At 37.5% G+C, this 26,693-nt stretch overlaps 2 protein-coding genes across 7 annotated transcripts; both read left to right on the top strand.

Moving 5' to 3' along the window:
- On the top strand, positions 1–5,804 carry LOC311300237 (uncharacterized protein). The gene is made up of 9 exons (XM_084424390.1): positions 1–214; positions 1,261–3,020; positions 3,346–3,554; positions 3,648–3,703; positions 3,826–3,919; positions 4,014–4,240; positions 4,625–4,784; positions 5,179–5,289; positions 5,651–5,804. The coding sequence occupies exons 2-9, from the start codon at positions 1,309–1,311 to the stop codon at positions 5,713–5,715; spliced, it is 2,634 nt and encodes an 877-aa protein (XP_084280516.1). The 5' UTR covers positions 1–214; positions 1,261–1,308; the 3' UTR covers positions 5,716–5,804.
- A 1,037-nt stretch (positions 5,805–6,841) lies between these two features.
- LOC311300240 (nuclear GTPase SLIP-GC-like) lies at positions 6,842–25,857 on the top strand. Of its 6 annotated transcripts, XR_014629247.1 has the most exons (21): positions 6,842–6,859; positions 14,136–14,232; positions 15,153–15,278; positions 16,777–16,809; positions 16,906–16,965; positions 17,104–17,414; positions 17,532–17,747; positions 18,348–18,542; positions 19,415–19,593; positions 20,847–20,877; positions 21,222–21,305; positions 21,415–21,511; positions 21,625–21,761; positions 21,858–22,031; positions 22,111–22,268; positions 23,051–23,174; positions 24,199–24,307; positions 24,653–24,932; positions 25,344–25,477; positions 25,569–25,653; positions 25,774–25,857. XR_014629247.1 is itself a non-coding variant. In XM_084424395.1 (20 exons), exons 4-20 carry the CDS (start codon positions 16,797–16,799, stop codon positions 25,827–25,829), a joined length of 2,163 nt encoding a protein of 720 aa, XP_084280521.1. In that variant the 5' UTR covers positions 6,842–6,859; positions 14,136–14,232; positions 15,153–15,278; positions 16,777–16,796; the 3' UTR covers positions 25,830–25,857. The 6 variants fall into 6 exon arrangements, 4 of the variants coding, with proteins under 4 accessions (XP_084280521.1, XP_084280524.1, XP_084280522.1 ...); XR_014629246.1 differs by lacking the exon at positions 24,653–24,932 and having other exon boundaries at positions 25,544–25,653; XM_084424395.1 differs by lacking the exon at positions 24,653–24,932.
- Positions 25,858–26,693: the final 836 nt, after the last annotated feature.

The raw sequence follows: 26,693 nt of genomic DNA, 5'->3' as shown, positions 1-26,693 counted from the left end.
GTTGCCTGTTCATTTGTTTACGTGTCTGGATTGTCCCCTTCTGATTAAAGCTGCATTTGGATCTAAACTTTCTGGTCTCCGAGCAGTTCGTAACAGATTTAATAAGTCCACACCCAAGAGTGAGTCTATTAAGCAAATCTAACGTCAGACTTCTTACTCACTGTTCAACCAGACAGCTGAACTGACGACAGTGTTTTATCCTGAGAGATACAAGGTAACTCTTCCCTCCAATTATTCTGGTGCTTAAAGTTATCTGAATTCTACAATTCTTTTCTTTCTTTCTTTCTTTCTTTCTCTTTCTTTCTTTCTTTCTTTCTTTCTTTCTTTCTTTCTTTCTTTCTTTCTTTCTTTCTTTCTTTCTTTCTTTCTTTCTTTCTTTCTTTCTTTCTTTACCACAAAAAGAAAATCTCTATTAATGTCTATTTCAGCAAAAAATAAATAAAAAATAATTTGGCAAATTTAACCCTACCTTCATAATTATTTAGAGTAAACATTTTTATAAAGCAAGAAACTCAAGTAGGGTATGGTTTATTTTTTTTTATTTTTTTGCTATAATGTGTTAGTTTTGGTTATTAAAGTAAATGTTTATGTTTGTTATAAAAACTGTTTGTTTCATGGATGCAATTTTTGTTGCCATTAAGGCAAGTTTATACCAAAGATTTACGACGAGGCAAGTTGAAACTTGCAAAAGAATGTGGCCTGCAATATTCTAACACTGTCTCTACATTGGGTGCGTCCGAGGACACATCAACAGAATATTTCAAATTAATTTGTCCTGTTGTCAGAGGTGGCGCAACCGCATGGAGTAATGAACAGGGCATCTGCATCAAGTGTAGACAGAATCACTGATTATAATGGACTGCTTTGCCTTTTTAATGAGAATAATAATAATGATTATATTTAATAATAATAAAAGGCCAATGTTTTGGTGGGGGCTGGTAAGGGACCTGCACATGGGGTGCTGGCCCAAAAAAGACTGAGAACCACTGATCTAGAGGAATCCAACACATGGTTTAGAAGCACACAGCAGTTGTAGGAGAAACAAATACATAACCACATGTCGAACAAGTGTCAGACAACATTGATGTCAAACACGTACACTTAAATCTGAAAGACTGAAAGGAAAGCAATATTTTTGGAGTTCTAAATTTTGTGATTTCCAGAAATATTGCTTTCCTTGAGCTCTGCACTTAATTTTGTATTCTTGGATGTGTCATGAAATAAAGTTCCTATACCTTCCATCACTCTTTGTTTTGACAGGGAACTAAGCTGAAGATTTCTCGTTGGTCTGTGAGAGCAGATCTGTCAATGGCTACTCAGTCCATAAGTTTCATCACATGGAATGTTAATGGACTTAAAGAAAAAAAAGATCACAAATTTCAAGAACTACAAAATGCTGATGTTGTTTTTTTACAAGAGACGCACATTGGAGAAGGAGATGAACATATTGTAGAAGACCTAAAAAATGAGTGGCATGTTTTCTACACAAAGTTTACCTCCTCTAGTAAGGGAACAGCCATACTAGTCAGGAAAAGACTAGATTTCGAATGTATAAGTGATGAAAAAGATAACTGTGGAGCATATGTTGTGTTGAAATGTAAACTGGAAGGTCAGCTGTACACTCTTGTTAGTGTTTATAACCATGAAAAAGACACAAAAACCCTTGATAAACTTTCACGTTACCTGCAGTCAATGACCACAGGGCTGCTGGTGATTGGTGGAGATTTCAACACGGTTTTCAATCCATTTATCGACAAAGCCAATTCAAAAGGGGTGACAGACAGGCCAATCCACAGAAAGCTGCGCTGTTGTGTGAATAAGTTCATGAAATCTCTTCAGCTAGTTGATGTCTGGAGAAGAACGAACCCTGTAAAGCAGGAGTATACATTCCACAGTCAAGTTGCGTCCAGGCTGGATTACTTTTTTGTTCCAGAAGAATGTATGTGGCGAGTCAGAAGTTGTCAAATCAGAGACTCCGAGAAGCGCGACCATCGTCCTGTGTACTTGGAGATCAACAATGTTTCCACAACCCTTTTTCAAAGAGATGCCCAGATACAATCAATCGTCCAATGGCTGAATCTAAAAAAGGATCTTTTGACAGATGAGACTGGTTTATCACTGGGTGAAGAAAGCTCACATGCAGTCAGTGAGATTGACATTGTATCAGCTGTTCATTCTCTTCAAGTGTCAGACACACCGAGACCAGACGGCATCCCAGTTTCCTTCTATAAAGACAACATTCAGAATCTAATTCCATACATTAAGATGCTCTATGATAGAATCCACAGAGGTGCATTTAACTGCTCTGAGAAACACTTTAATGAAACTGTGAAAAGTCCACATGATGATAGTCAACACTTTTTTAACGTTGACTACCTCATCATTGCAAATATTCTAGCAAGACGTCTAGATGATTTCTTGGAGTCTCAGTCAAAGGGTCGAGTACCAAAAGTTTCAGCTTCTGTCATGATCACTTCTAAAACACTCTGCACTCAGATACGTTTGTCTTGTATTAAGGATGAGATAGAAGAGCAAAAACGGTCAAACCCAACTCTGTATCAGGATTACCTCATTGTGAAAAACCTTCTCAGAGATGCACCAGAAACTGAATCTGTAGAAGTTTCAGTTGAGAGAGACAAACTGCTGGATCAGGGCTGCCCTTTGACCCCAGTTCTCATTACACTGGCTCTGAAATGCTTTGCCTCCGCAATGTCCACATTAACTGGTTGTTTAAAACAGAATGATATTCTCGTTTTTAAACAAAGTGTGATACTTTGCATCCAACCTGAGGACCTTGAGAAAGTAATTACAGCTGTGAAGAGCAGAGATAAAGAAGTATATGCCACTCTGGAATTATTCAGAGGAAATGTTAATGATGAACAATTAAAGTGCTTGGAAAATGAGTCTGAGGAAGAAGCATCAGACAAATGCTTAAAAACGGGTGAAGGCTATTTTGATGAGTGTGATTTTTTGTCTATAATAAATGAGGAAGAAGACATTTCAATGGAGAGTGATGGAAGGTGAGGCTCATGAAGATGACCATTTCATTTGCTGATTTTACTATACTGCATTCAGTACAGAAATGTTGCTTGTGCCTAAATTTGTGCCAGCGAGGCATTTAACATAAATTATTAAATGTATAGATGTTTAGACATCAACTGATTTAATAACACATGGCTAGACCAGTTAATGGGACAATAATTTCTGTGTATTTTTTCAAGAAATAAATCCTTTCACAACTTTAAGATGATTTGATTGGTCAACTTTCCAATTTACTATAAAATATTTATTTTTCAATTAGGGCTAAATATCCTGTCTTGTTTTCTTTTTCTTCTCTTTTTTTAGGCAGATCATGTATGCAGTTGTTACTTTGCAAGACTCAGATGAGGTGATGGTGGTATCATCACACTGGTTGAGCTCAGACAAGAAACAAAGTTACTGGCCCCCATTCAGATCACCAGAGAAGTGCATAGAAGCTGTTCAGAACAGACTTAAACCTGAAACAGGAGGAAAAACATGGGAGAAATTAAATATTATCTTTCACAAAGAAAATGGTAACATTTACAATTTTTTAAATAACTGTTTAAATGTAGGTATCTTTACCATTATTTTTACTATAATATAATAAAATATGTATCTTATTGCAGGCACTTTCGACAAGGCAATAGAAGGGAAAAAAGAAATTGAAGAACAAAGAAAAATGGTAACAAAAGCAAACATTTTGTTTCCAATCAGAATAGTTCAAAAGTTTTCACTCATGAGAAGGTAAAATAATTCATTTGTACTTTTTTGATTAAAAATGCATTGTTTGCTTTCAAATAAAAGCCATTTCTACTAGCCAGACTAAAAAACCAAAAGCTTGAAAGCAATCAAGCAATGTTACAACCGCTTCCATCTACATCCAGAATGCCAGCTAATGGTGAGTCAACTTCTTTTGTCATAATCAGTTGGAAAAGTAGATTTTTTTTCTTTTGTACTTTGTAAAAAAAAAAAAAAATCATTTTACACAACAGACAAGGAGGAGCTCCTCCATATGCTGAGAGACATCAAGAGCACAGTCCAGGAAAACTCTTCTATGTTAAAGGATCTACTGAAAGACAATACGGCTTCTGAAGCGCCCAGCAGTACCAGCTTGCCCACTAAAAATGTCAAAACAAGCCTAAAACTGCCTCTTAAAACCTTTGAAGATGTGGAGAGGACTGAAAGAGAGCTCAACACTGCACCATCACGCAAAAAATATGTGAGTCAACACAGCGTTTATCAAGAATTTAAAGGGATTCTGTACACTCAGCCGGTCAATATCACAAAATAAACCTTACTGGAAATGTCTTAAAGACGTTTATTTTGCAATAATGACAGTCTGACTGTACAAGTTGCCCTACTTGTACTATGACTATTTACCAAATAAAAGGGAAAGAACATATTGATTGGGGTCCAAATTATTTTATGATCTCACTTGTAGAAAAGCTTAAATCGTTTAAGCGCAATAGCCCAGGCAGACAACAGCATAGTCGTCCGTATTTGACAATTCAATGCCATTGATCAATTAGAATCAAATATTGCAGAGATTTGTAATTAAAATAATCAATAAACTGTAATAAAATTCTCACTATTTTCTTCACAGATAAAATATTTGTCAGGGCTTGGAGGTTTTGGGCCCAAGGATGTGATTAAGAATATTATGCAGCAAGTCCTAACAGATGATCTGGCTAAGGAGTTCAACTGGCTGGGCAGAGGAGATAAAAGGCCCTTATCTAAGCTCATTTTAGCAGATGTTATCAGAGGTAAACTCACTGCTACATTAACACTTCCCACATACTTAAAATATTTGTTTTTATTAATATTATGTCTGCATTTGTCTTCACTTTCAAATAAAAATTTCAATGGAATAAGCTTAAAGCATATTTAAAAGCTCTTCAATTTCACCAATTTATCCCTAAGAGCATTTAGGCCTGGGCAATACTCTATATGGACAAAAAAAGTCCTTTTATGGAAATTGCGATTGCAATATTATTTGCAAGTTTGGCAATTGTTTTTCCTTACATGCTATGTTCAAAATCATATTTTAGTGTACAAGAATGTAATAGTATTAACAGCTTGATAAATAAAAATGTAAATAAATGTAATATCATACATCTAAAAGACTATAAAGTTAAGAGGCTGCATTTCCTTTTTCAGAGGCTGCATTGAAAAGAAACGTAACCGTGGTCGACTGTGAAACTGAAATTAAAAAATATCTGAGTTACAAAGCTGATCGATTAGGTCGGAAGAGACCAAGAGAACAAGGAGGTGAGTGATAGATAGTATGTCAATGAACTCCTGACATACTTCCAGGAATTTCCTTTGTTATTTGATTTTAAGTTCACTTCCATTTAAAAATAAATCATGCAATATTGGATGCTTATATGAAATACAATCTGCTCAGTGTTTAGCCGTCTCTAAACCATCTAATGCATATATCATTTTTTTCCCCCTAAGTAAGTTTTAAAACACCAATAAAATGGGCTGGGAAAATGTAAATTAGTTACTTGAGAAATGCATGCTATAGGCTGATCTTCTCATGGTCTTCTTTTAGCCAGTGCCTAAATCTAAAGAAACCACCTTGTTTAATTATCATTTTTATATATTGTATAAATAATTCTCACTGCAGGTCTTGGGCCTGAGATCTTTAATGTGGCTTCTTCCTCACCGATGGACAACCAGCCAAGGGAATAAATTGGAACCTTTTGGATGACTGAGTTTTTGATCATGAATTCCTCAGCCTCTCATCTAACAAAAAAAAAAAAAAAAAAAAAAAAAAAATATATATATATATATATATTGAAAAAAATTTGTAATACTGCCATATTACAGCATCAATTTGACAATATTAAATATTAAATCAATATTAAAACAAAAAAACTAAATGTATACAGCTTTGGTTTTATTGAGCTATTTCTGTCTTTTACAATGTTTATTAAATGACATGTGATGATTCCATTTAAAAGAAACCAATATTACAGATTATTTCTTCTCTACCCATGCTTTTGACTTTTTTTGCTGGCAAAATCACTGTGATTATAGACATTATACTGAACCCTACTGGTGATTAATATTAGCACAAAATTCTAAACAATTACACAAGGTTGCAAAACTATTACCAGTACCAGTATCATATATAATAATGATACAGGTATTGTAGGGAATTATTTGAATTTCGAAAGATATTATGAACCTACAAATACACTTCCAGATACATACACATGCACACACTTACACAGACACCGGAAGCCTCCTTGACTGAGGCAATAGAAGGCTGATGTCACATGATTTAGTTCCTCTGGAAAAAAAACAAGAAATTGCATAGGAACAATGTAACCCAGTTCTGTATAAATATGACTGCTTTTTGACTGTTAGTTGTTGCATTTTTTATTTTGTTGTCGTGTGCATCCCTGGGGAGAAATTAGTTCTCTTCCAGTTCAGTTTATTAACTGAAATTCTTTTTGCTCAAACTGCTCTGCTGTATTATCTTAACTTGAATAGCTCGGATGAGGACAAGTTATTTTTTACATCTATTGCTTGAACTGCTTACAAGGTAAATAGCCTGTGCATTTTTCCACTTATACAGGACTGCCCTGTTGAGATTGGATAAGCTGAAGTATTATAACCTGTAACCTTTTGATATTTTGCTACAAATATTAATCATTGTGTAACCAGTATTTTTATCTTTTGTTCAAATAAATTTTTATTTTCTAAAGACAAATACTGCTCAGTTTTACTTCAGCTTACAAAGACAGTTCTATAAGTAATAGAAAGAGCATTATAGTATATCTTGCAAGACTAAGGACAACGAAGGATCCAGGAAAGATTCTGCTGGAGGGTAAGCACGAATTTGATCAATAGGCCTAGTTGTCAATGATTGTTATTGCTTCACGAAGATGTAGGGACATACATAGACTGGTATAGGCTAAACAAGCTAGTGAGGATTTAATCCTATTCTGACCTGACAGCAAAAGACCACCTAGCTACTTCGATACTAGGGGTTTTACAGGACCTGAGATGAATACCAGATCTCACCACAGTATCGATATACATAGCTCAAAATGTATGTGCAATTCACACCTTTTTGTGTAATGCCCACACAAGGCAATGATACTGAAGGGATGGATTCTTGAATCCACTGCTGCTTCAATATACACTATTCAGCCAAAAGTTTTGGGACGTCAGCCTTTACATGCAAAATAACTTTAATGACATTCCATTCTTAATCCATAAGGTTTCATATGGAATTTGCCCATCCTTTACAGCTATAACAGCTTCAACTCTTCTGGGAAGGCTTTCCACAAGGTTTAGGAGTGTGTTTATGGGAATTTTTGACTGTTCTTCTATAAACGCATTTGTGAGGTCAGGCACTGATGTTGGACGAGAAGTCCTGGCTTGCAGTCTACGCTCTTATTCATCCCAAAGGTGTACTATCGGGTTGAGGTCAGGACTCTGTGCAGGCCAGTCAAGTTCCTCCACACCAAACTCGCTCATACATGTCTTTATCGCTCTTCCACCTCTATCCACCTTTGGGGAGGTGGAGTCGCCGTGGGTCTGTCTGTCACCAGCTCTATCAGGGTCGGAGGATCCCCGGTCTCCACCTCCCACATCTGCTACCTGGACTCCGCCTCAGCCCGTCGAGCCACCGATGCAGCCTTGGCTTCAACCGCCCTCAGCTTCACCATGGACCCTCAGTCCACCAGCTCTGCCAGGCTCTCTCATCCCTCCGGCTCCGCCTTGGTCCCTCGTCGACCCGCCCTCGCCCTGGGACTACCCTCCTCCGGCTTCGCCTCGTCACTCCGTCCCTCAGGCTCAGTCGGGCTCCTCACTCCCTCCGGCTCCACCTAGGTCTTCGGTCGCTGCGGTGCTGCCGCGGCCTTCGGGGTCCCTACCTGCGCTTCAGTCGCCGGAGCCGCCAGCTTCGCCGTGTCCCGCCGGGACCTCGGTGTCACCCTGGTGCGTCGGCTCTTCGGTTCCGCCCTGGTCTCCTCTCCCACCTGCTCCGCCCCTGTCAGTCGGCCCCCTGGAGTCGTCAGCCCTACCTCCACCATGGCTCCTCCCTCCGTCGGCTCCGCCCTGGCCGCCTGCACAGCCTGATCCGTCCTGGCCGCCTGCACAGCCTGATCCGCCCTGGCCGCCTGCACAACCTGATCCGCCCTGGCCGCCTGCACCACCCTGGTCCCTCCTTTCTTCTGTATGCCTTCACCTGCTCTTCGTCCTTCTCCTGAGTCCCCTCGCTCCCTCTGCAGTTGGTCTTCTACGGCGAGAGGACGCGCCTACCGGTGAGGGGGGAGTAATGTCACAGTTGTGTTCTGTTTAGTTTGGACTTGTCTACCTGTCATCATGTCACGTGTCATTATTAGTTCTACCAGAAAGACTCGGGAGAATTATTTCAACAAATCATACATTTATTGACAGCTCAGCAAGCTGATAATATACAAAGTCATTTGGCGTAGGCCCCGTCCGTAGTGCATAATCCAAGGGTATCGGATCTGCAATTCCTGCCTGACGACGAAGGCAGGGGCGCAGCCGACCCCCCCGGGAGGTATGGACAGGACCATCCTGGTGGTGGTGGGGAGGATGGGGGTAATCGTTGCTTCAGTATCTGCGAACTCAACATGTGTAAGTACCGAGCTTTATACAGTGAGCATAAGAATATGATTGGATAGAAGTGAAGGCAATAGGTGACTTCTAGAATTACTAGGTGACTAGTAATTGAGTCTTCCCGGCAGAACTTATGCTAAAGCTTTCATTTCATCTGTCTCACCTGTTACCTCGTTAGTCTTGTCAGCTGTGTCTCATTTCCCTGATCTGTTTCCCCATTTATTTAAGCCCTGTGTTTTGCCTTGTTCATCGTCCGTTGTTAGTTGTATTTAGAGTGTGTGTGTGTTCCTGCCTGACTGTCTGTACCTGTTAGAATAGTATTATTGTAGTAAAACGTTTGAATTGGAGCTCTGTGCCTCTTCGTCTTCTTCTGCCTGCACCACACCGTGACAGCGCTGACCCCGCTCTGTGATTTTTACGTGGCCTAACACTTTATGGCTGAGTTGCTGTTGTTCCTAATTGCTTCCACTTTGTTATAATCCCACTAACAGTTGACCGTGGAATTTTAGTAGTGGGGAAATTTCACAAATCACATGGGTATTTTTTTTTTGTGATTTATACATCATCTGAAAGCTGAATAAATAAGCTTTCCATTGATGTACAATGGTTTCCCAAACAACGGCGTAACTCGCTGCTTAACCACCATAGTACGATGCATCGTTGAAGAAATCAATTAGCTAGTCACGACTGTTTCCCGAAACTGTATTGTCGCAAAGTAGTCGTTCAACCACGTTGGTTTATGGCACGTGGTGGAGTAATAACTTATTTTAATGAATCTGTTTGAGATCGAATTAATGCTAGATGTTTTGCTATAAATTACAGACATGACATCTGAGCACTATTTCTCATTTTTCTCAGTTATTTTGCTTTATTTCCAGATTCAGTCATAGGCTCGTTCTTATAGTAGGCCTAGAGCACGTTCGCACATGCGCACTCTTCAAAAACGGTACTTTAAATCTCTTGACAAACTAAAAGACGTAAATGACATTTGTATGTAGCCTATTCTAAATAAAAGACACAGGTTGTACTGAATGTCAGCTTGCTTATTTTGCTCAAGATGAGGATTTATTAAGTCCACAGGTCGAGGGCTGTCGTTCCAACTACACAACTTTGCGATGCTGTTTGCGAATGTTCGTTAGAACGATGGTTTCGGGAAACACTGACTTGAACTATGACGTTGAACTATGCTGATAACAACGGAACTTGCGAACATAATTGGCAAACGATGCTTTTGGGAAACGCACCCCAGGGTGACTAGGAACATGGAATTGTCTTGCTGTGACTTCTTGTTTCACAGGAGTTTAAATATGACGAATACACAAAGGACAAATTTCTTTAATCATCCATCACAATGAGTAAAACCAAAGAATATAGTTCTGGTGTGCATCTAAAGATTGTTGAGCATCACAAAATAGAAAGTAACTGTAAGAATATAGCTTAAGAATTGAAAATCCCCATTTTGACCATCAGGGCAATAATTAAGAAGTTCCAATCAACTAAAGATGTTACGAATCTGCCAGGAAGAGGACGTGTGTCTATATTGTCTTAAAGCATGGTGAGGAGGAAAGTTTGAGTGGCCAAAGACTCTCCAAGGATCACAGATGGAGAATTGCAGAGATTACTTGAGTCTTGGGGGTCAGAAAGGCTAATTTTTTTTTTATCAAACAACCTCTACATCACCACATGTTGTTTGGGAGGGTTTCAAGAAAAATACTCCTCGCTCCTCCAAAAATAAACTCCAGCATATTCAGTTTTCAGACACGACTGGATCTTCAAAAGGGACCTGGTTCTGTGGTCAGATGAAACAAACAAAAAAAAAGGGGTTTTTGACAGCAAATCCACCAGATGTGTTTGATGCAAACAGGGATAAAAAGTACCCCATGCCTACGGTTAAAAACTATGTGTTGTGGACCTATTTTTTTTGCTAGAGGTCCTGGACATCTTGTTCAGATACATGGTATTATAGATTCTAGCAAATACCAACAGATAAAAAATCAAAAGGGCTCGTGTTCGGCGGGGAAACTGCTGAACTTTAGACCGCCGCCCTGTGTTTCACTCATTGCCGAAAGATGCTGTGACTGACTCCATAACCTGCCCATAAACAAACAGTGCACAGCTCTAAGAACATATTTTAACACCTGATGTAAATAGATTTAGTAGCCTACCATTAGGAATAAAATAATTTGTTTTATGCAAGGGATCAGGCGTTTCCATCACGCAAAAAAGACAGACTCGTTAGCTAGGCTAACTGACATTGCGTCCTTATATGTTGCCTTGCATAAAATAAAATGATTTACAGCACAGTAATGATTTTATAGATTAAATAAAACGTACACAAACCTGTATTTCGCCGAAGAAATGCACCAAATCAGCGGCGCTGAGAACCCTCCAGAAGAGGATGCAAACGTCCGCACTCTTGCATCACTAAATCACTGTAAAATGTAGGCTACTATGTAGCCAGAACTTAAAAGTTGCAAAATAAGTTTAAAATGTATAATGTGTATAAGGTGTAATGTACATTATAAGTTTTGCTAATGAAATAAAAAGTTTGCTTATTTGCAGATTAATATATAGCCTATAGGTATGTCTGCACTTATCTTTCTTATTAGTGCTGCAGAATGACTAAAACTGTCTAGAAAAAACATTTAAAAAAAAAACATTGATCAGTGCTTTTTACTTTTTAAGTACTTTAAAAATGAATTACCTTTGTACTTTTACTAAGGTAATTTCGAAAATAAATAGGCCTAATTATAATTTTACAGGAGTAATATTTTATTGGGGTATTTGTCCTTTTACTCAGGTACTTGATTTGTGTACTTCATCCACCACTCCACTGCAAAAGAAAAAAAAAAGGATTATTGTAGTGACTACTGTGTATGACTGTTCATTAGTAGTTACTTCATAGTTATTTTTCTTGAACCTTAATTAGTAGATCATTAATAGTAGTTATTCAGGAGGTATGACAGAATTCATTAGTTATTGATTAACTAACTGATACTAAACACAATCATAAAATTGTATTACATACTGTAAGCTCGCGCTCGATCGGCCCAAAACCGGCATCCGACCAGCGCGGAAGGTCTTTACGTGTTACTGTCCTTTTCTCGAGGCAAAGTATTTTTTTTATTAAATGCAATACATTTGAATATGTATTCTCTCGTTATTTCATCTGACTCCATAAATGAAAAGGTTTTAATGATATCTTTGGATCATTAATTGTGAGAGAATGTTTGACTATTCCTTTTAACTCTTTAATGAAAATAATGTCAAAGTCAGTTAGAATAATCAAATGTAACAATTTATTATGTCAGGTAAATGTATCATGCCAATTTCATAATCAATTCAAAGATAATCGATACAAAACATCAAATGCTCTGGAATAAAGAGAAAATATGCAACCCAACATTAAGAAATACAGCCTCACGGGCGAATCTGAGTTACAGAAAAGGCCCTGAACCCTTTGCTACATTTCATTATATAGACAAACCTCTTTCACATGGAAACATGTACTAACAAAATAAATTTGCATTCAGAGGTTGCACCTTTTGGGGGTGTGTGACCATTTGCCAGGAGATCACCTTTCTTTATATGTCAGTTATCTTTAAACTCTTAAAAACCTTATTACCTTTTGTTTTACTTATTTAGAAATGAGACATTTGTACCAGTTGCACTGAGACATACCAAACATGAAAAATACTTTGTGATAATCATTCACATTAAACTATACATTATCTTGGGTGAATTCAGGTGATCTGAGGGGGAGAGAGGGGGAGAGATGTGTTCTGAGGTGAGACTTTGCCTCTCACATGGTGAGTTCAAATGGTAATTTCCAGAGAGGTCCTTTGTCCTCTCAGGGTCTGGTCGCTCTTCAAACAGACTGTCCGGCATTTCCTAATTTCTCAATTCTTACAATACTGATTAGTTAACACATCTTCCTTAGTAGTTAACAGTAGTGACTTAAGTGTTAATAAAGAATTACCTATTAGTTCTTCAGTAATTCCTTATTAGTTATGCAGTAAGTAAGAAACAGTATTCTAAAGTGTTACCGAAAAAGGTTTTAATGATATCTGGGCATCATTAAAAGTGAGCGAATTTTTGATTATTCTCTTTTAACTCTTTAATTATGTTTTACCCGCTCTGGGGTGCGTTTTCCGAACAACAACAACGTAACTCGCTGCTTAACTACCATAGTACGATACATCGTTGAAGAAATCAACTAGCTAGTCACTACTATTTCCTGAAACATCATTTTGGAGGGTCATAGAAAAATGTATTGCTGGCGAAGGGGGGGTCAAGTCTTTTTTGACTACAGATCTCAAAACTCCTCCGGTAGCCCCTTAAATAAAATAAAAAAACAGTCCCTTACAATTGTTTTTGTTTTATGACAAGCATTACATGCAGCTGTACTTTGCATGGCTGTGTGTGTGTGTGACCACAATTGCCACAAAAAGCAAACTACTTTTCCATTATGCTTGGATATACATTGAGCTGCATAATCCCATTGTATTGTTGGATCCAGACTTGAGTCAACTTTTTATTATAACTGCAGCTATAACAGTAAAAGTGTTTTTAGGCTACTGTTTGTCGTGCATTTTTTATAAACCAATTTATTTTATATTGATCAAACAATTGAATAAGGAGCCAGGTTGTACCTGTGTTTTCAGAGTTTTTGCTAAAATTACCAGAGCTATGCTAAAAATAGTTTAGCAGTTTAACTGTTACATTCTTCTGTTTTATTGGCAAAGATTTAGACAAGGACAGTAGGGACATCCTACTATTATGTCTGGAGACCCCTGAATACCACCAATATTTATTGCGATTACAAACTACTGTCATTTTATGCATATTTTGCATTAACTGCTTACAATTGTCAGGGCTAGCAAACATCCTTTAAGACAATCTGTAGCTAGTAAAGAAGGGTACTGCATCATTCGACTTGACTATATGTTAAAGTTTTTGTTTTTTTGTGCTACAGTTTAGCATAAAAGTAATGCTTAGGCCTCCAATATAAGTGTATGTTCTTTGTTTGCTTCAGCCTATAAGGGCAAACAGAGCTTTAAAAGAGAACACTTGTGTTTATTGATTAACACACATGCATTTATGTCTCCAACAAGAGAAATTAAGTGTTCTCCTCTGAACAGTTAAATAAAGGTTTAAATCATGAAAAAAATCGGAAAGGAAAGAATTGTCAGGAAACAGTTTGGAGAAACTGGTGGTCAGGTGCACACACTTACATCCTGTGTGAAAATATAACTTCAGGTTCAGGGTGAAAAAGACATTATTGTGTGTATGTGTGTGAACTGTCAAATGAAATTATAATGAGATGCATATAAAGATAGTCAGAAATCTGATCAAAAAGGAAAAACGTGTATTACATTGCTACAGGAAACAGGAATTGCAGATATTTGCGTAATATTAGGGCGAGTGCATGCTGGCAGTTCACTTACACTGACTGCATAAGAAGAAGCATTATGTAGCTCTTTTGGGCACTTCCTGTAATCTGAGAGCAGAGCACACACATCTCAACAAGCAGGAAGAGGAAAGCGGTGCTTCAGAACAAGATACACTTGGCGTTTCCTAGACTCGTCTGCGAAGACGAAGGATAGGGTAAGCTTTACCTTTGATTGTACATTCTGATCAACAGAGTTCCAAGATTATATTGTAGAGAGTAATGTATTTAGTGTTTTTTTCTCTGCAAGAAATAATAAAATTAGAAATAAAATATAAAGACCTGCATGACATTGTCCCGTACTGTTCATTGCTGTCAAGTAAAAATCCATAGGGGTACCAGGATGCCAACCAGTCACCATAGAGTGCCGTGATGGTGCATAGCAAGCACGGATGCGGTGCACTGAATGTGAGAATAACTCACCCCACCCGGGTAGGCATGGTTATTATCTGCACTATAGGACTAGGGAAGTACGATAGTGACCAGAATAAGTTAGCCCAGAGATAATATAGAGGACATATTTTATGCCTATTTTGAGGGGAATCACTGCAAGTGAGTTGAGTGACCTAGATAGAGTTACATGTTTGAGGTCGAAAACACCCAGAGGGGTGATGCAGCACAACATGACTCTTGAAGTTTGATAAAGCAACTCCAAAAAATGTGAACATGTACAGAAAACATGCAATGAAGCTTAAATTAAATGTATTATTTCTACACACTTAAATAAACAGAGAATCTGGAGATGCACATAGACGAAACAAGAGGTCATATTGTGTCACAGTACATTCTCATTTACCTAGACCTGTTCTGAATCCTTTACCTTTGTCTTTGAAGCCTAGTCTTTAGGTTTAGATTTCCATCTCCATTTGGCCTGCAGGACAAATAGAACTTTGTGCCTATTTGCTTTCACTTCTTGTGCTTTTTACTTTCATTATTCCTGAAATCTGTATTTTGGTGGACTAAAGCTCAGTATAAATAAAAATATAATAATAATGATGATAAATTTAGTACAATATGAGGTCAAATAAAACTTCAGACTCAGATGATTTTTTTTTTTTATCTTTCCCTTGCTAAACAGCAAGAAGTCCACAGCCAAAATCTGAGTCTGAACAGGCAGATCTAACGTTCAGAGTTCAGAGTTCAACTGTATAGCTGAATCGACAGCAGTGTCTTGTTCCACAGACATTAACCTGAGAAATAAAAGGTAACACTTTTCTCAAATTATTTTATGGTTCTTAAATTTTGCTAAAATTTGAAAACCTTGCTGTTAGTTAATGTATTTTTTGGGGTTAATTTAGGGTTAAGTTTCGTTAACTATGCTGCGTCTGTAATAAAATAAATAAATAAATAAATAAATATAAGCTAAAAAAAAAAAAAGACATTGATAACGAAACAATGTTGAAGCAAAACGTTTTACAGTCATCAGGGGCCTCATTTATAAACGTTGCGTACGCACAAAAGAAGGCGTACGCCACTCTCTACGCAATAATTGGTATTTATAAAAAGCAAACTTGACAGGAAAATGTGCGGACCTTCACGCAAACTCTGACCCAGGCGTACGCACAAAAATGGGTGAAATGAGAAATGGCGACGGACACCGTCGGCAGATGGAAGAAATACGTGAAACTGTGTGAAACTGTAGACCGTTGTGTAAAAGAAATGGCAATACTGCCTCTCATAAATAACATGAAGACTTGACAAAGCAAGTCTTACAATTAACAGCCTACACGAACACCCGTTTGATCGAGCTGCAGTGTAAAACAAACAAAATCAAACGAAGAGTACAACATAAATGCAAATTAACACATATTTGAAAAAAGAAAAGTGAAATATGCTCTGCAATAATATTGGCATGTTATGCAATTCATCCTCATAACACATCTGTAGCTTGTCAGATGCAATCAAATGGATGGTAATAAAATGCCATGATGCCATCACAATGCGTAATGACGCACAATGGCTGATCTTGCGCTCTTAGAAGATGTGGCAAATGGAAGGATTCGAAGTGAACGCATCTTCAGACAGCAAGAAGACTTTGATGTCCGACCATTTCTTTTTTATTTCAGCCACGGTCCGAGGTTGTGAGGCTGCAGCATTAAAGGCGTCTGCAACCTTTTGCCACTCAAGTGCCTTTTTGGCATTAGTAATGCCCACACTGTGCCCTCCAAACAACATTTTACTCCTCTTTTCCACCTCGCCAACGATAATTTCTACTTCATATTGAGTGAAGTTACGTTTCTTGGTTTTCCTCTCTGTGTTTGCCATGATTTCGCAATCGATGAATATTAACTTGTGGGCGTTTCACGGACTATTTATGGGCAACTATGGGCGTGACATGAAGCCGCAAAAGCTGCGCTACATTTAGAATTGATTGTGATTTATTAAGGGAAAATTGCGTAGGCTGTGCGTGCGCACGGTTTTATAAATCCGAATATTTCTGTGCGTACGCATGTCCTATGTTTCATCCGTAGGCCACATCTGACGCAAATCCTACGCAAAGTTTTATAAATGAGGCCCCAGGTCTCCCTTTTAGTTGTAAGTTGAATAAAGAATCCTCGCAGTATAATTGGATAAAATCTATAAATGTGGACTAAATAATGTTCCATTTCTGTTATAAAAAGTAGCATAACAATGGGGTACATAAAGTTGGTTAATACAGATTCTAGACCATGTGCTTGATCCCAGTGTTTTTTCCCCTCCAGGTATTTCCATCGACCTCACAATGGCTAGCCAAGGTATAAAATGTTTCTAAAAAAAAAAAAAAACATTTTTTCTTTACTTTACAGTCAGTGATTGAGGAAATATAATGAGTGGAATTAATTCTCTCATAGGTACTAAAAGAAAGCGTGATCAAGAATCGTCTGACTCAAGCATAGAGTCACCGCTGACAGGCAAGTAAAATCTGATTCTGTTTACACTTGATCTGGAACTACCAGAGTAACAAATCACTTGGTTGCCTAGAAGGTCTGCACAATTTTTATTTTTTGCTTTAAATAATCAGTATTGTGCTTCTCTTCTTTATTGTACAGATATGGAGATCATGTTGAAGGCAAAGCAAATCATGAAAACAGTCACTGATAACTTAGTCCACACAATCATAATGCACAGAGACATCATGTCAAAGATAAATAAAATGAATAATGTCAGCAGTAAAAAGGCAACCATTGGGATTTTTGGAAAATCAGGTGAAGGGAAGAGCTCCCTATTAAGTGCAGTCCTGGGGGAAAAGGATCTACTGCCATCTGGTTGTTTTGGTGCCTGTACAGCCGTTGTTACTCAGGTGGAAGCCAATGTGACTGACTCAAACTACATAGCAGAGATTGAACTCTACTCTAAAGAGGTTTCCTTATTTGTTTTCATTTTACTATGCTTTACGATGATAGTTCTTTATAAATATGTAAATAAATCAGACAGGAAGAAAAAAAAAAGCCTTATTTTCTATATTGTACCTCTGCAGGAGTGGGAGAAAGAGCTCAAAGATCTTTTCAGAGTTTTGTCAGATGAAAGTGATGACAGGAATGATGACTTGTTTGAAATTGCTGTAGAAAAGATCACTGCGCTGTATGGAGATGATGCAGAAAAGAAAACATTAGAAGAGCTCCAGAAAGATGACAAATTTGCTGAGATTGAAACCTTTTTGTCTATCAATAAGAAAACCATCTCAAACAATGATGTAAGTTAGTAAACTAAATATGTTAAAGGGTTAGTTCACCTAAAAAGGAAAATTCTGTCAGTATTACTCACTCTCATGTTGTTCCAACCCCGCAAGACTTTCGTTCATCTTCGGAACCCAAATGAAGATATTTTTGATGAAATCTGAGAGCAGGCTCACTCCTCCATAGGCTTCTATGTAATCGATATCTGCCATCCCATTGTGTCAAACTCACTCAGAGGCCCACACAGAAGAAAATGAATAGTTGAATAAAGTTTTTTTGCGCACAAAAAGTATTCTCGTCGCTTGATAAACTTAAGGTTGAGCCACTGTAGTCACTTGGACTATTTTAACGATGTCTTTTCTAACTTTTCCGGGATGGCAGATAACGATTACCTAGCAGAAGGAGTGAGCCAGCTCTCAGATTTCATCAAAAATATCTTAATTTGTGTTCTGAAGATAAACAAAAGTCTTGCGGGGTTGGAACAACATGAGGGTGAGTAATTACTGACAGAATTTTCATTTTTGGGTGAACTAACCCTTTAATGCCTGATGGTTCAAAACACTGAAAGTATTATGAATTTGTAAATTAATATCCAACATTACTTATTTTCTCAACAGGTCTCCAAATTTTCCAATGATGTTGCATCTTACATTCTGCACAGTGAGTCCAGTCCAGGTGGCTGGTACTGGCCGCTTGTGAAGAGTGTGACCTTTAAGGTTCCAGATCGTCATGAACTCCTGGAACACATTGTGCTTGTTGATATTCCTGGAACTGGAGACTGCAACAAGTTAAGAGATGACAAGTGGAAATCTGTACGTATATCACTGCACTCTTTTCCAATGAACGTTTGGAAAAATATACACACAGTATTGTGGAAAGTTACTTTTAAAGGGGTCACAACATGAGAAATAAATTTCAAATGAAAATGCTGTTTCTTTCTTTCTTTCTTTCTTTTTTTTTTTAACATATAAGAGGTCTTTGTACCATTAAGACATCCTGCAAGTTTCGTATCTTAAAACGTCCACCTCATTATAAACAAAGCATTATTAAATCAAGCTAAAAAAATTGCTCATTTTTGATATTCCAGGATCTGTGATGTCACGCGGGCAAATACATTTGCATATGAGAGCAAATATCTAGAGCAAGACATCGACCAATGGTATCGCACCGTATAGGCCCGCCCACTGGCTTTCGGTCGTTTAACAGCTGACACATGCCTACACAGGATGTGAGCGTCACATCAAAAGCAAATAGAACCCATTATAATCACTGACAATCTGCTTACAGTATACAGATGCACATTCAGTTTGACATACACACCCACTTGAATCTGTCGACAACAGGACAAATTGATAAGTGAAAGAACGCTCGCTTTTATGCGCCGAGTTCAAACAGCTTGTTTGTGTCTCTGTACATACTTCAGAAGGATCCCAGTGTCTGAAAAAAGTAGATGGTTTATTTTAATGTTGTCCCGGAGCGAATTAGATGTTTGTTCGGAGCATTTTGTTTCGTAAATGAGGCACAGAGTAAAGAGTTTGCAGCTGCTTTTTACAGCAGCTGCATCACAAACTGCAAGTAAATGATTTCATAATGCTGTGTCTGTAGTGTATAAAAATTGTTGAATTGATGTTTCCAAAACACTACTAAAAGCATGTCTTCTAACTCACTATTTCCAATCTTGTAGAAACTGAGAGAGTGCTCTTTTGTATGGATTGTGAGTGCTATAAATCGAGCAAGCACTGACAAAGACCCCTGGGGGATTTTAAAGCATTGCATTGAGGAACTGGGACCAGGAGGAGAATGCAAAAGCATCAACTTCATCTGTACAAAGACTGATGATATGAATACACCAGCCTATATAAGGTTAGAATTAGTATCTCTTTGCCATTAAAGGGTTAATTCACCCAAAAATGAAAATTCTGTCAGTAATTACTCACCCTCATGTTGTTCCAACCATGTAAGTCTTTCGTTCATCTTCGGAACACAAATTAAGATATTTTTGATGAAATCTGACAGAATTTTGACTCCTCCATACTAGGCTTCCAGTGTGACCGAAACTCACCGGCCCAGAATAGTTATTAAAACATCGTTAAAATAGTCCAAGTAACTACAGTGGCACTACATTAAGTTTATCATGCGACGAGAATACTTTTTGTGCACAAAAACAAACAAAAATAACGACTTTATTCCACTTTTCATTTCCTTCTCTCTGGGCCTCGCAGTGTTTTTGCGCTGCGCGTCTGTGTTGCACGTCATCACGCAACACACACATGACCGGCGTCGACCAATAGTGAGCCTACGTGGTGACGTGTAACACAGACGCGCTGCGCAAAAACACTACGCGAACCAACTAGAGGTCGAGAGAGAAGGAAATGAATAGTGGAATAAAGTCGTTATTTTTGTTTGTTTTTGCGCACAAAAAGTATTCTCGTCGCTTGATATACTTAAGATTGAGCCACTGGAGTCACTTGGACTATATTAACGATCTCTTTAATAACTTTTCTGGGCCAGCAAGTTTCGGTCACATAAAAGCCTATGGAGGAGTGAAACATGGCTCAGATTTCATCAAAAATATCTTAATTTGTGTTCCGAAGATGAACGAAGGTCTTACGCGGTTGGAACAACATGAGGGTGAGTAATTACTGACAGAATTTTAATTTTTGGGTGAACTAACCCTTTAAGGTGCAGTAATTTTTTACTGGCAGATGTCACTGAAGCAGGTTTCAAAGATAAATCAACTTGTCTCTGTGTCTCAACAGCGTAGAGAGAACCGTAGTGTGGGCCATTTTTGAGCCAGTCAGGAATTGTGTCAATCATTTTTCTTGTTCAGTTTTCTTGACATGTTTTGGAGCAGGGGTGTCGAATTCTGTCCCAGGAGGGCCACTGTCCTGCAGAGTTTAGCTCCAACCCCAATAAAACACCTGAACCAGCTGATCAAGATATTACTAGGCATACTAGAAACTTCCAGTCCAGTGTGTTGAGACAAGTTGAAGCAAAACCCTGCAGGACAGTGGCCTTTATAACAGCTTCTGTTTGTCACAGCTATTTTATACAAAAAAGATCAGATTTAAAAAAAAAAAAAAACACTTTTGTGTCTTTTCAATATTTCTTTTTAGATCTACACGGCTTCCTATCTCAGGAGACAAGGTTTGAAAAAATCTTAAACTGTATAGCATATAATTCTTCTTTATATAAGTTTTCGTTTAAAGTTTGTTTAGAAAAAAGTTTTTATTTAGATTAAGTAAAAACAAATACATTTAGAAAGTTCTGAAAATAAGCTCATTTTTTAAATTGCCATTTCCTAGTCAACCTTGAGTGTAATAAGTACAGTGTTCCAGCTCAAGTTTATGTAAAAAGTTGTTTTTACATATACAGCTAGTTTGAGTACATTCAGTAATGAAGTACAGCTTGTATAATCAACCATTGTATTACATTTCACACTGGTATTATACATTACATTAATATATTGTTGTTTTTATCATTCTCATAAGGATCAGAAAAAAGTGTGCATACTTCATAGAAATAAAAATGCCAAGACAAGAGTTAAAGAAAAGTTTGAAAATTCTGAAATCAAGGTACTGTAGTTTCTTACATTTTTATTTTTTAATAAGTTCTGGTAATATATGATATAATATTATTGATTTATTATTGTAATTTTTTATATATATATATTTTTTTCCATAGAAAAGATTCAGCACTGATGATAATTTTCTTAATGTCTTCACTGTAAGTGCCAATGCCTTCTTCGAGCATAATTTAATTCTGGAACCTAGTGAAACAGGTAAACTATCCTGTTTACCAAACCACTACATTATTCATCTTAAATAAAATCCATACATGACCTAAATGTCAAATTGTAGTTAAAGGACTGATCAAAGTCATACCCTTCTGTAGAAATCCCAAAGCTACAGGATGATCTGAGGATTCTTAACAAGAACATAAACAGAGATCTGACCAGTGATTATGTCAATGAAGCAAACGGAGTTTTGTCCTTGATCCAAAGTGTCCAGCTGGATAGAGACAAGAAAACGGTACGAGTCTGAACTGCTGATATACATGTGTGTCTTCAGAATGCAACCAATATACATTATCCTGTAATTCACTGCTGTTGTGTGAATGTGTTTCAGGATGAGACAAAAGTCAAAGTCTACAACGAATTAGAGAAGAACCTAATGAAGGCACTGAATGAAATGGACAGTCGTTTTGACACTATTTATAGTGATCTGGAGCAGTGCCTTTCAAAGGGAGTGGATGAATCAGTGCAATTATGCGTTGCTTCCACAAAAGCAATTATATCCCCTGTAAGTGTGATTGTAATGTGCAAAGTGAATCACAATTTTCTTGCCCTTTTAACGGCTTTGTTATTTTTGTTTTTGTCAGAATATGGATAAAAGAGGATTCCATAAAATCCTTCAAGCTTTGTGCAAGAACGACGGATGCTACTGGTCAAAAAACTGGGATGTAATCATAGATCTGAACAGGCAATTGGCCAAACACTTGCAAGAATATATTAATGAATATTTCAATCTGATTTTCCCGTAAGTTCTATTTTATTTTTTCCATTTAACCTGGTAACTGTCAACTGTCCCCTCATTTTGAGCATAGATGTGAAAATTCTGAACTTAAATGGTTGTAAGTCATGAATGCTTTGGAATACAGACCTAGCTCTCCTTTAAAGGTGCATTGTGTAATATTTAGGAGGATCTGTTGACAGAAATGCAATATCATATACATACCTATGTTTTCAGTGGTGTATAAAGACCTTACATAATAAACCGTTATGTTTTTATTACCTTAGAATGAGCCATTTCTATCTACATACACCGCGGGTCCCCTTACAATGAAATAGCCATTTTGCGCCGACATGTTTCTACAGTGGCCCTAAACGGAGAAACGCGTTTCATTACTATGTTGTTCTTCGTGCAAAGAAGCAAGCTAAAGTCAGCGAATAAAACAGACACAATGATGAACAAGTAACAATAATATTTGCAATAATATATTGTTTTACTGAATAATTAAGTAAACCTAATTTCTTAATTTATCTTTGTAAAGAAACCTCATTGCTTAACTGGCTACTCTATGCTGTCTCAGACGACGACATCTTTTCCTGTCGGCCACTGTAACTTCTGTTGGTTGCAATTCACAACCTCACCGCTAAAAATTACACAGTGCACCTTTAAGAAGACACACACAGCGTTAGACAGGACCGAATATATAATTGGGTTTATACTGGTTATTCTTGTATTAGATTATATCATTACAACAATATTCTGTAAACAGTTTTTAAATGAAACTCTATTTTGTTTTCTCTTGGCTTCAGTGTGACTGGAACAACAGGGAAGTCAGTGCAAGAACAGATTGACAAGTTCAGTATCATCCAGAGTGACTCTGCTTCTCCTGGATCTCCCATATTACATCACATTCAGAACTTCATCAAAACAGAGGTGAGTTCATTTGTCCTCCTGTGGTCACTCGGGGGTCTTAAAGGGATACTCCACTTTTTTCGGAAATATGCTCATTTTACAACTCCCCCAGAGTTAAACAGATGAGTTTTACCGTTTTAGAATCCATTCAGCCGAACTCCGGGTCTGACGGTACCACTTTTAGCATAGCTTAGCATAGATCATTGATTCAGACGAGTCCAGTAGCATTTCTTTCAAAATGAACAAAGAGTTTCAATATTTTTCCTATTTAAAACTTGACTCTTCTGTAGTTAAACCGTGTACTAAGATCGACGGAAAATGAAAAGTTGCGATTTTCTAAGCCTATATGGCTAGGAACTACTCTCATTCCGGCGTAATAATCAAGGAACTGTGCGGCCGTACCATGGGTGCAGCAGGCGTAGTGATATGACGCAGCGCCTAAAAATAGTCCCCAGCTCGGTAACTTCTTCCAACGTGACCGGGACTAAGTTTGTCTAACCTATTAGATCTATTTTCAGGCGCTGCGTCATATCACTACGCCTGCTGCACTCATGGTACGGCCGCACAGTTCCTTGATTATTACGCCGGAATGAGAGTAGTTCCTAGCCATATAGGCTTAGAAAATCGCAACTTTTCATTTTCCGTCGATCTTAGTACACGGTTTAACTACAGAAGAGTCAAGTTTTAAATAGGAAAAATATTTAAACTCTTTGGTCATTTTGAAAGAAATGCTACTGGACTCGTCTGAATCAATGATCTATGCTAAGCTATGCTAAAAGTGGTACCGTCAGACCCGGAGTTCGGCTGAATGGATTCTAAAACGGTAAAACTCATCTGTTTAACTCTGGGGGAGTTGTAAAATGAGCATATTTCCGAAAAAAGTGGAGTATCCCTTTAATGCGACCCTGGGTTACTCCATCTGAAGTCAATGTCCTCAATCCTCATTACTGAAGTAAGCAGGGACATAAAAAAAAAAAAAAACACTTTATAGTTTTATGATGTTTTGACACTTTTCTAACTTTGTGTTTTTCCCCTATTTTAAAAGGAAACAAATCTGAAGGCATCGCTCAAAAGAGACATTGTTGATACAAAGAAGCACATCTACTCATCAATCCAAACAACCATTGAGAAGGAAATGTCTTCTTGCTATGAACGTAAGCGAGCTTTAAAAGTTACATTAAAACACTAACTATTTATATTAATAGTTATATGGGCTTGCAAAACAATTATTCTAATCACTAGGTCATTGTACAGTAAAAGGGAGCATTTGGAAACAATCACTACTAGAAACACAAAGCCATGATAAAAAAGAGAAACGGATGTGACTAGTTGGAACACATCAACATTTCCACTTTCCCCACCACAAAAAAAGATACATTTTATTATTATCACTGTATTTTAATGTTAATGTTAAAGTTTCTTTAAATAGTTTTTTTTTTTTTTTTTTTTTTTTTGCATTAAAACAGTACTGATCGGTTGAATAACTGACTGATCACCAGGCTACTTGCATATGAATGTAACCTGCAGAAATTGTCACTGAAAAAGTCTGACAGTCTGTCTGGAACACGCAAATACAGACAAGTGGAGTGATGCAAAAAGAAATGTGAAAGAAATTAATACTGTAACCTTAATTGACGCCGTGGACACCAGGACGAGGGATCAGCTCCTTGAACGCTGCTGTACTTTAGTCCTGATTTGTTGATCATGACTAAAGACTTCAACACACAAACCGGAACAGAGACATGCTGAACAAACATGTGGCTTCTGAAGACAAAGAAGGTGACGATGCACATTTCTGATTAATGGTCTTAGTGTATCGCCATGTTCATATGTTCGGCCAATCAGATTGCCGTGTTTAGACACCGGCTCATGCAGGAGTGTTCCCATAATGTCAAGACATGACCCAGCGTCAAAGATCCACTTCTTGGGGAACCAAATATTTAAGTTTGCAAGGCATAAAAACGTGTACTTAATCGATAAATTCAAGAATGGAGACTATCCAGCACTGACCCAGTGTTGGCGGGCCATCCTCGATGTTGAGCTCTGATTTATTAAATCATTTAATAAAAACATTCATAAGCCACCAATGCAAAATGGTACAATATTAGCAGTGTTAACAGTTTTATTGTAAACACATTTTCTTGTTCTAATGTGTCTTCATAAGAAAGACAACCGTGTTTCTTATTTTAGAAGCTGCAGCAGTGACTGGAATCGGATCCATGAAGAAAAGGCAAGAACTGCTAATAACCACAGTCGATAAGATAAAACATGACATGTTCAACAAGGCAAAAATTCAAATGCTTCAAAATTTCAACAATTTAAAGGTACTGATATCATATTTATTAAGAAAATCATGTATCTATAGTTGTACAGTGACTAAAGTCAAGCAGAATCTTTTCTTGTTTCTGTGTAAAGCTGCACATAAAGGATACTCTTAAATCAGGACTAAAGAGATCAATGAAACTCTCACTGTCAAAAACCAGCAATACCAAATTGATGGGTAAGAAAGAATGTCATTCTATTTTACCACAGAAACAAGAGTTTAAAGTAAACAAATAATATTTTGCGATGTGAAGTGTTGACTAATTAATCTTGATCACTCTCTGATATGTGTCTTTAGATGTCTCAAGAGAGATCGAACAGCTGGAGAGACTTGCAGAGCAACTGTCAAACTGAAGTCATCAAGAAACAAAAGGCCCAAAAGGTGAAGAATTAACAGATGAACATATGTAACACATTTCAGTAAATGTTTTCATCAGTTTTACATTATATAGATCTTATTGCTTTACTCACATTAATGTGTTGGTATTGGTAGTGGTTTTAAAATAGTTCACTTTCATCAAATTTCTCTGAACCTTGGGTTTTATTTTAGGTGAAAACTGCATGATACACAAACTGTGTATTGATTTATTGTCCTTGTTTATTACCACTTAGATTTTACTTTGCTATAGAATTTACTGATATGTTCTTTTCATGTATTCTTTAATGTCTGTGTTTGATATCTGAATGCAGTAAAAGTGCTTGCTTATTTAGCCTGGCTTCCAGAAATGAAATAGGGACTTGTTTTGTATTTGAGAAAGGTCTTCAACGTGTTAAAAACATATAGGGGTCATTGAAGCCAATAGTTTAAGGGACCATTTCTTTAATAAAGCCTTACTTTCCAGTTAGAGTAAAGTGTAGCTCTCCTTGAGAGAAAGAACGCATTATCTTGATGTTTTGAGAGGACTCTCCTGTTTATAGTTAGTGCCTGGCCAAATCCAACCTGGGAAAAAGGACAAAGGACAATTCCGGCGCAAAATGAACCTAGGGGTTAATAACACATGGGTAACGAGTCGACCGTTCTCTGGGATGTGTTTTCATGCTAATCGAATGTACCCAGTTTTATCTCGAACCACTGATTAGCTTATAACGCTAGTATATAGGGCATAGAGAAAGTCAAAAGAAATCGCTAGTTAATACCACTAACAAGGCTCAAAATAGCCCCACACTAACACGGTAGCATAATGAGGGTCACTACATGCAAACCGAAGCATTGAGAAC

The sequence above is a fragment of the Rutilus rutilus genome (genome assembly GCF_951802725.1).
Source record: "Rutilus rutilus genome assembly, chromosome: 11".
Lineage (NCBI taxonomy): Eukaryota > Metazoa > Chordata > Actinopteri > Cypriniformes > Leuciscidae > Rutilus > Rutilus rutilus.
Note: the sequence above shows the minus strand (reverse complement) of the source record. Positions and strands in the feature narration are given on the sequence as shown.